At 44.2% G+C, this 9828-nt stretch overlaps 1 protein-coding gene across 1 annotated transcript in view; it reads left to right on the top strand.

The window, feature by feature from the left end:
- Positions 1-9828, top strand: part of MDGA2 (MAM domain containing glycosylphosphatidylinositol anchor 2) — a 256212-nt gene that overhangs the window by 199034 nt on the left and 47350 nt on the right. Inside the window, exon 9 of the mRNA XM_009321639.1 lies at positions 4307-4455. Coding sequence (XP_009319914.1) covers positions 4307-4455 — 149 coding nt within the window. The remainder of the gene's footprint in view (positions 1-4306; positions 4456-9828) is intronic.

Raw genomic sequence — 9828 nt, 5'->3', positions numbered from 1 at the left:
AAGTGCAGGACCCGGCACTTGGCCTTGTTGAACCTCATACAGTTGGCCTCGGCCCATCGATCCAGCCTGTCCAGGTCCCTCTGCAGAGCCTTCCTACCCTCGAGCAGATCAACACTGCCGCCCAACTTGGTGTCGTCTGCAAACTGACTGAGGGTGCACTCGATCCCCTCGTCCAGATCGTTGATAAAGATATTAAGATATATTAATATCTTTAATATTAATATAAATTAAATGTTTTAACAAATCCTTGAATGCTGCAAAAGCTGAAAGGAGTCAGAGGAAGGACATTTTTGCTGCCTGTGCTTATAAAGCGCAAATGATGTGAGCCAGGGAAACGTTTTCTGTACTTGGAACAAAACAAGGGGTTTTGCTTTTGAAAGATGAGGCTGACATGGCTTTAGGAAGAAAGGCAGGTCGAGGTAGCCCTGGCAGCTGTAAGGGATGCCCAGTTGGGGTATGAAGGACAGCAGCCCCATGCGCTGCATGCTTAAGACATCTCTGCAGGTGGGGAATATGTGATAACCTCTTCCAAGCATGGCCAGGGCTTGAAACTGGCTGCTGAGCTAACCTGTACTGCAGGTGGTTTCCTCCAGGTAAGCTGCTGCCTCCCCACTTGAAGTCATGCTAAGTCAAGGGTTGTTGCTAGGTCTCTTACACTCTTCATCATCTCTTTATTTCTTTAGTGGAGGATAATCTTTGCTGGACAGCATCACCTGTGGAAGCGGCACAGTTGGGTGGTGGCAGGCTTGGGGTGTTTGTCTGGAGTTAGAGCAAATGGTCGCGGTGACAGGGGACATCTGCCAAGCCCAGGCAGACTGCCTACACCTCTCATAGCTCCTGCACCTCCAAAGGTGACGTCTGCTTTTTGTGTACTCTAAAACACTGCCCCGCTTCCTTGTACTTCTGAAGTTCACAAGTTAAGGGCTTAAGTTGTGGTGTTAAATTTCCAGCATCTCTATTCACACCAGAAAGCTCTTCTGTTCAGAGGGATTTAGAATAATGCAACTCTTTGTAAGTCCTCATTATTTCTCTAAAGGTGACTGTGTTGTTCAAGTGCCCATATTGTGACAAGCGTCTAATTATGGATCCTTTCTGTAGACCCCCAGAGATGCCATTATGTCCACCTGCAGTAGAAGGAGGAAGATTATCATTTGCATTCAGCATGAGCTTTTCTCTATTATTTCCACTGCACATAAATAAGGAAAACAAATCTTATCGACCACTGATCCTCTTTTCATTTATCTTACATTTCATTTTTTAAAACAGCAGTTTTGCTTTGCTCCTTTTCCTCGGAGTATTGTTGTTTGCTACTTCAGCACTAGCATATCTGCTCTAGTCTGGTCTAATTGAATGTGCATTGGGCACTTGGCAAAAATATCTTGGCTAAAAGGGCTTTTCATCCTTTGAAAAGAAAAGCATGGCTGGAGGGGATGACACACCCAAAGAAAAGCTTAATCAATAGCCACAAGATTGGTATATATTCACATGATTTTTCCTTTGTCTCTTTTTTTTTTGTTTTAATTATTTTTATGCTCTTTTCTCCTCTTCTCGCTACTTTTCTGATGATTGAAATTCTCAGACTTCTAGGTCAAAATGCCTCCCCATCCATCTCTATTTACACCTGTAAATAAGAATAGTTTTGAGAAGAAAATACCTAAATACAGTGTGGATTTTGGCACAAGCTCCTAATATCTGAATTAAAGGAGGTGAGTAATGAATGCATACTCCTCTCATAGTTTGACATGAGCCGGCAGACCACATCTTCCCATGAGGCTATCCTGTGTTTTTCTTTGCATTTCATAATTACTCCCACTGACAAAATCCCTGGAGAAATAGGAGAACAGAAGTACAAGCTTTGGGAGGTGGAAAGACTTCATTCTGCTTCTGGTTTTCTCTAATGACAAGCCTCTTTTAGACCTTCACAGGAGGATGATGTATGCAAATGTTTTGTTTTCCCATGTTTTGTCTCCTTTTTGCATAATTCAGATGACAAAATGTAGCATTTAACACAACAGAGCCTGGTTTCTCTTTGCCCCCATCCTGTTTCTAATAGCATTAAGCTCAAAGCATAGAAACTCCAGAGAAAGGAGGCAGAGCCAGGCAGGGCAAGGATGGACCTGTTCCGTGAAAGATCATAGAATAGTTTGGGTTGGAAGGGACCTCTAAAGGTCATCTAGTCCAACCCCCCTGCAGTGAGGAGGCTTCAACATCTTCAACTAGATCAGGTTGCTCAGAGCCCCGTCCAACCTGACCTTGAATGTTTCCAGGGATGGGGCGTCCACCACCTCTCTGGGAAACCTGGGCCAGGGCTTCGCCACCCTCAGCGTAAACAATTTCTTCCTTATATCTAGTCTAAATCTACCTTCTTTTAGTTTAAAGCCATTCCCCCTTGTCCTATCACTACAGGCCCTGCTAAAAAGTCTGCTGCCATCTTTTTATAAGCCCCCTTTAAGTACTGACAGGCTGCAATAAGGTCTCCCCGAAGCCTTCTCTTCTCCAGGCTGAACAACCCCAACTCTCTCAGCCTTTCTTCACAGGAGAGGTGTTCCATCCTCCTGATCATTTTTGTGGCCCTTTTCTGGACCCGCTCCAACAGGTCCATGTCTTTCTTATGCTGAGGGCTCCAGAGCTGGACGCAGTGCTCCAGGTGGGGTCTCACCAGAGCAGAGCAGAGGGGCAGAATCCCCTCCCTCGACCTGCTGGCCACGCTGCTTTGGATGCAGCCCAGGAGATGATTGGCCTTCTGGGCTGCGAGCGCACATTGCCGGCTCATGTCCAGCTTTTCATCCACCGGTCCCCCCAAGTCCTCCTCTGCAGGGCTATACTCTTTTTTTTTTTTTTTTTTGGTCAGTCTTTGACTTGGGGTTTTGTTCCTGTTGTATCTGTCACAGCAAAAACTGGTGGTTAGCAGCACTTCCTACAAATCCAGCTGTTAAAACTTGTTTCAAGTCAGTCCAACCCTTTTCGCTTTAAGAAGCGGAAGCAATGCTGCGTTGTTGGTATGGCATGCTAAAGAAAGATCAATGCAAAATGACTTAAAAATAAAAAACTGATCTATGTCACTTTGGCACGTACTGGTGTGTGCTCTAACGTTTGACTTTCCTTTAGGACAAATCCACCGAGATTTTTTGGGGTATGTTGGAATTGTGTATTCCAGTGGAGCGAAGTTTTTTGGGGAGGTTTTTGGGGAAGCTCTAAGAGACAGAGCAAACACCCCTGTCTCTACCACATCTGCTCATAGCCTTTATGGACTCAACTTATTTGCCTGCACAGAGGTGCCTGGTGGTACATGAGATGCTCTAGGATGGTGCATGCAGCTCCAGCTATGGCTCTAGCAGGTCCTGGGTCTCTTACAGCTCTTGTGTCATATCTTCCACCTGGTCTAGATGGCTCAGCTACTCTACTGCATCTCATATGTCATTACATGCCCGTAGTTAGGCCAAACAGATTGGTCACTCTGTGTCATTTTTGCTATAATAGACAAATTACTCTTTATGGGATACTCTAGAGGCTGGAAAGGTAGTTTACATGTAAAGGTGTCACTAGTATTCATGGGTTTAAGGCAAAGGGAACTCAAATTTAGTGAATTCAAGCAATGTTTTGTCATGTGTTTGGGAAATCATCCTTAGGTTTTTCATATAATAACATTCTGGTGAAACACTCGTACCCAACATGCACTGTGAGATGTCATTTCCCTCTGTTGCGCAAATCGGTATGTTCAGCTAAATAATGTGCTGTAATAGCGTGCACATCTGTGGTGTTACAAAGGACGGCTTATATGCATTTTCACTTGGGAAGTTGGAGAGGAGAAGGTGTGATGAGGGCAGCAGTCACTGGAAATATCCATCTTGTATTTCCAGCTCACGGATGTCATTTTGTATTATTTGTGCCAGGTACAGCAGCTGCCACTGAGTATTTCTCTGCTCAGTGTAGTGCAGCTTGTTTTGATATTTCTATTTTAGTCAGCTGGGCCATGAAAAATTGGTGCAGGGGCATGTTACATCGCTCCAGTTTGCCTTTGCTAGGAGCTCAGATAATTCCACCCCTGCCCACACCTGGGCCACGGATTGCGCTGAGGAGTGAGTTAATGATAAAGGCCAACCATTGCCATGAATCCTTTAAAAAAGTGGATGGAGGCAAATAATTCCAAAATGTGGTTTTGGAAGAAGATATTTAACAAAATGACTCAAAACACAGGGGGAGAGCACAGTTGCAGCCTGGGCATCAACACTTGGCTTCCAAAACTGGCTGCCTGATCGTTGTCTGGTTTCTTTGTTTTCCTCATTTTTGTTCTTGTCTCCTGCAGGCAAAGCCTACGCTCCCGAGTTCTACTACGACACCTACAACCCCCTGTGGCAGAACAGACCCCGCGTCTACTCCTACAGTCTCCAGTGGACCCAGATGAACCCCGACGCTGTGGACCGCATCCTTGCCTATCGCTTAGGGATTAGGCAGGTGAGGACAGAAATTCATTTGTGCAGGATGTGCCTTTTGAGTGATGACCTCTGTGAGGACTGCCAAGCCTTTATTTTATCTTATCTTATCTTATCTTATCTTATCTTATCTTATCTTATCTTATTTATTTTTTTCCTCCCTCTTTTCATCTTCTGTGAGTCAGAGTTGTGTCTTCTCCTTCTGGAAGGTTTGCTGCCATCTTGCAGAAGTAGTCCTCTGCCGCTTGCAGATCCTGGAAACTAATTTGCACATTTGCAGTGTGAAATGCAGAGATTAAAGAGCTGTTCCTCAGAGGGTTTGCAGAGGCTGTGGCTCAAGATATGCTAGAAAGATTACATGAAAGAAACTTGCAGTGAAATTAAACTTTTTATCTCTCTGTATGTATCTATATATCTTTTATTAGATCTTCCATGTAAACAGATAAATATAGGGATAGCTGTAGCTTTCCTACAGAAACACGTGGTGATCTTTGAGAACCAAGACATCTTTCTTGACCGCATCAAAGCCGATCACACTTGTGTCTTCCTGGATTCACTGTGAACTTTCAATGGGAATCGGCACTGTTGAGGAAGCGTGGGACCAACCCACTTGCAGAGGAATTGTTAAATTAACATAGCCATCCCCATTAATTTTCCCTTTAACAATTTTAAAACAAAAATATCATCGGTCTGCTTTGAAGGTTATAGCTGCAAAGCTTGAGTTTTAATAGTCAATTAAAGTGAAGGAACCAATCTGTGCGTTGCTTAAACTCTCGTTAAATGGCAACACCTCTGCTTACTCCCCTTTGCAGGGCAAAGTGATCTTTGTTTGCCCTTGCAGTTTCCTACAGCAAAGCCCATACAAAATCTCACAATTTTATGTTCTAAAGGCAGAAAACTGTCGTGCCATCACACTGATTCGCGATCCTGTCTAGTGACTGTCCATGTCAAACACTACAAGTGTGCCAGAGATTAACACTGACAGCTTGGGGTTTGGCATTGCTGGGCTTTCTCAAGGAAAAATACATGGTTTGAAAATAACGCTCCTTGCTATGAACACCTCCTTGGCCACCACGTCCACCTCCGAGTCATATCTTACCAGTTGGGCTGGCAGCCTTGGTCTGGCTGAGGCGTGCGCTGGCAGAGGAGGCTGTGCCGTGCCGTGCCATGCCGTGCCGTGCCGTGCTGTGCCGTGCCTGGTGCCGTGGTGTGCCGTGCCGTGCCTGGTTGGGGTCGCAGGGCTCCCACCACCCCAGCTCTTGGGCACGTGCCCCCAGCTCCCACTCCCAACCTGGACCTGCTGCGATCGAATGAAGAGGCTTTGCTGCTTACTCATGAGAATCCATCTGATATTGTTTTGGTCTTGTTTTACACTCTCCCATTGAGCTTGCTTTTCTTTAAATAATACCACAACTGATTGATTTAAAAAGTATATGTTTGGTTATTCAATGCCTGAAATAACAGTTTGTGCAGGGAGAAAGAGATCGGGGATTAGGACAGATTCTTGAAGACATGTATTTTTGAAAATGTGAGTGCAGAAAGTATTTTGTTATTCCGCAGATCTCCTACTGGGATGAGCTTTCTAAGCTGCAAAATAAATACACAATTTGAGCATGTTATTTCTGCTGAGTGGATGGGGTTTTTTGCTTGTATAACTTCCATGGTAGTTGTGGAGTTGACTGGGACACATCCAGGGAAGGGCTTTGATACCTGGAGGGTGCAGGCTCTCCTTCACTCAGAATTTGTCTCTGCCTGAATCTAACTAATTTGAAATGAAAATCGGTGACTTTTAATACATGTTTATGCAACCGTTTGCGTCACTGGGCACAAAGCAGTTCTGTTATTCCCAGTACGTGAGAGGAATTATTAAATTTAAAAAAGAATTTGCTGAAGTAAAAGAATATATAATGAAATTAATTACATTAGGATTTTTAGCTTCTTTTTTTTCCATTTCATTTTAATTTACTTGTAATTATCTATTTATATAATTATCTAGAGTTACTTTAATTTCCTTGACAACACTCTCTGTCAGGCTAATCAAAATATTTTCCTTTTGTCTCTCTGAAGCCACATTTAAACCATGGGTGATTTAGAACCTAGTGAGCCATCCGGACACACTTGTCCATTATTGCAGTAATTCCCCCTGAAACAAGGGTGATAATTAAACTTCTTAATTTTTTTTTGACACCTACTGGTACTAGCTACTAGCAGATTGCCTTGTGAACTGTTTGTGTTTAGATAGTTTATTTGATTTAGCATTGTAATTTTTACTGGGTTTTGCTATGGTTTTTATTTAACATTGAAAGTGGGGACGAGCATCCTTTGGGAGTGGCAGAAAACACCGCTCACGGCTGTGCAAAGCTCATCGCAGAAACAGGGCGGGAGGGTTTCCAGGTCGAAGCGAGGGTCCGAGCTAGAGAGCAGCCTGCAACCCAGCATGGTGCTGTTGTAAACAGTGACGGCTCGTAATCTTTGTTTTAATCTTCTAATGCATAGCAGTCACTGCCAGTGGGCTATGTAGCGGGTCAGTGTGTTGGTATTTGCTTCTGATTTGATTAACACCATTGCTTTCATCTGATCAGTAAATTGCTTTTGTATTAAGAATGCTAAAATCAGAGCACAAGCATCTCTTCCTCTTTCTTTACCTGACCTGTACATTGCTGCTTCACTTGAGACAGAATCCAAGCAGTATTTTGGGAATATTTAGTTGATAGCAGCTTTAGGCTTGCTGAATTTTCTGTGGAATTGTTAAAGTTTGTAATGTTGACAATATTTTTAATGCAATTTTATAAAAACAAGAGTTTCTCACGAGACGCAGAATGGTTTAGCTCCATTTCTGTATTTGCCAGGTGGTTGTAGAAAGGAATGCAAAGGATGTGCTTAATAATGAAACTTTTGAAGGGCAAAGGAGCCTGATAGTAGAATGTGGCAGACTAGGGATTTTCCTTAAAGACAAATTGTGCTGCTAGGAGTAATTAGATTATACAGCGTTATAACAACAGGAAAGTATCTCCACTGGTTGGCATATAGTGAGATTGTAGAGCTGGAGATGTCTCTGCCTTGACCAGCTCAGGCAAGCAGAGTTTTGAAGAGTTTCACTGGCAACAGGAGCTACCGGAGAGAAATGTCCAGTGCCAGAGGTACAGTGCAGGCAGAAGGCGGGTGGAACAGAGACGCTGAAGCAAAGGAGCTGAGCTGAGGTGGGATGTATGCAATTAATATAATTCAGTTCTCTTTACATAGAGGTACGAGCAAGAGGTACGAGCTATTTCACCGTGGATACCAGGAGCAGCTGTTGTGCTATCGGGACCTTCAGGATTCTGTGGTTGCTTTATAACAGTGAAAATACATTTTAACAACAACACTAATCAATTTAAGAAGTGAACTGAAAATCTGTAAGAATCACTGCATTTATATGCATGTTATCTATGACTTTCCTGAAGATCATTGTATAGCTCTCTGCCCACCCCTATGTTTAAAGCTACAAACTGCACATACAGCCCACTGATGGTGAGCAGAAGTTTGTTCAGTCGAGTTTGTCCTGCTGACATGGTAGCGTGTGACGGATGCTCCCTTCTGGGAGAATCAGGGAGGAACAGGAATTATTTAGAGCACTTTGCTTTCTGCTTAAGCCCAGACACTCCTGTTGTAGCCTTTTGGGGATTCATTCTGTGCTTAACGTCATTTTTTAACAAGCACAGGCTCTTGTCTGCGTTTCTAGTTGACACAGCACATGGACAGTGGCTTCCCGGTGCTGGATTTTAATCGGCTTTGAGGATGCTGAGCTGCAGTATCTGCCAAGCCTGCTGTGACGGAGCATCTAGCCACCAAGCAGGGTGCATTTCTGTGCTCCTCTTTAATTGAACAGTGACAAATAACTGTTTGAAAAAATGAGGCACTAACTAAATGGCCATAGAGTTTACTTGTTGAGTGAGTCTAAGAGCTGCTGTTCATGTGCTTTGATAGCGCTCAGAGCCCTCAAGCATGTCTTGAGGAGACGGCACAGCTCTGCAGTATGCATCCAGGCCCCATCCAAGGAGTTGTTGTGGATGTGGTGGTCTCTTCATGGAAATTTCTGGCTTGTTCACTTAGAAAAAAAAGCATTTAGTTGATGAGAGATAATAGCAAGGGACCTGGTCTGATTTGCAGTTCTTGTAAGACCAGTCTAGACAATTTTGGCAGGGTAAAAGGGACTTGAAGTGGTTGGCCCCTTTCCTGAAAGGAGGAAAGCCCTTGAGGACAATGGATTCAGTCTATGGCCTGTCCTGCTGCCAACCTTCAGCATAAAGAAAGATTCAGAGGGTGGCAGAGAAATACCACGATGTATATAATATCTACTTCTCTTGGGCCACCAGAGCCAAAGGAAGCAAAGATTAAAGCATTCCTTTCATTCTCCTGCATGTTGCCCAAATTTAGAGAGCATAAAGGTGGTGAACAACTATCTTGGTACATCTGAGCATGTGCAAGCACATCTGCCATCTGAGTTCCATGTGCTAGAGAAGGGAAAGAAAGAATTGAGCCCATCCATTTCCCCCCCAGTTTTCACGAGCTTTTTCCAGGCTGGCAATGAGAGGACACATTCCTGATGCAAGAGGAGCACATCATTCTAGTACCTCAGAGCATCAGTAGCAACTTTCCCACTGCTGAAGGGAAAATCTGAATACAGATTTGAGCAGAAAAATAAGAGATGCATGGAGCCTAAGTGAAGGTCCGTTTGAGATTCTCATTTATGACTACGACAGTCTTGTATAGCAGAGTAAGTTGGAAATTAAGTTGGAAATTAGGGATACAGCTAGAGCAGGGTATAGTCAAGAGGAATAGGTAAGAGTCTACGGTTGCTTGTTGGCCGAGAATGAGGGCAATATATTTCGTGCTTGAAGATACAGATCTGAAAGCAGAGGAAAAATGAATGAAGTTAATTAATCTCAGCAGTCCCGACCTAGTCATGGAGGGCTTCTACAGCTTCTCCTGCAGGACCGTGTCCATGCAGCGAGTACACAGCCTTTACCTGGCAGAGCAAGTCCAGTTACCTCCTAGACCCCTAAAGGGCCCACATTGTCTGCTCAGTGACCAAAAGGGATAGTAGTATATTAAAAATACAGGGACTTTGCCATGTGGGCATGCTCTTTGCTGGGTAAAAAACTGGCAGGACGGCCGTGCCCAGAGAGTTGTGGTGAATGGAGTTCAATCCAGTTGGCGGCCGGTCACGAGCGGTGTTCCCCAGGGCTCAGTTTTGGGGCCGGTCTTGTTCAATATCTTTATCAATGATCTGGAGGAGGGGATCGAGTGCACCCTCAGTCAGTTTGCAGACGACACCAAGTTGGGCGGCAGTGTTGATCTGCTGGAGGGTAGGAAGGCTCTGCAGAGGGACCTGGACAGGCTGGATCGATGGGCC

The sequence above is a fragment of the Pygoscelis adeliae genome, unplaced genomic scaffold (assembly GCF_000699105.1).
Source record: "Pygoscelis adeliae isolate BGI_AS28 unplaced genomic scaffold, ASM69910v1 Scaffold43, whole genome shotgun sequence".
NCBI classification, from domain to species: Eukaryota; Metazoa; Chordata; class Aves; order Sphenisciformes; family Spheniscidae; genus Pygoscelis; species Pygoscelis adeliae.
Note: the sequence above shows the minus strand (reverse complement) of the source record. Positions and strands in the feature narration are given on the sequence as shown.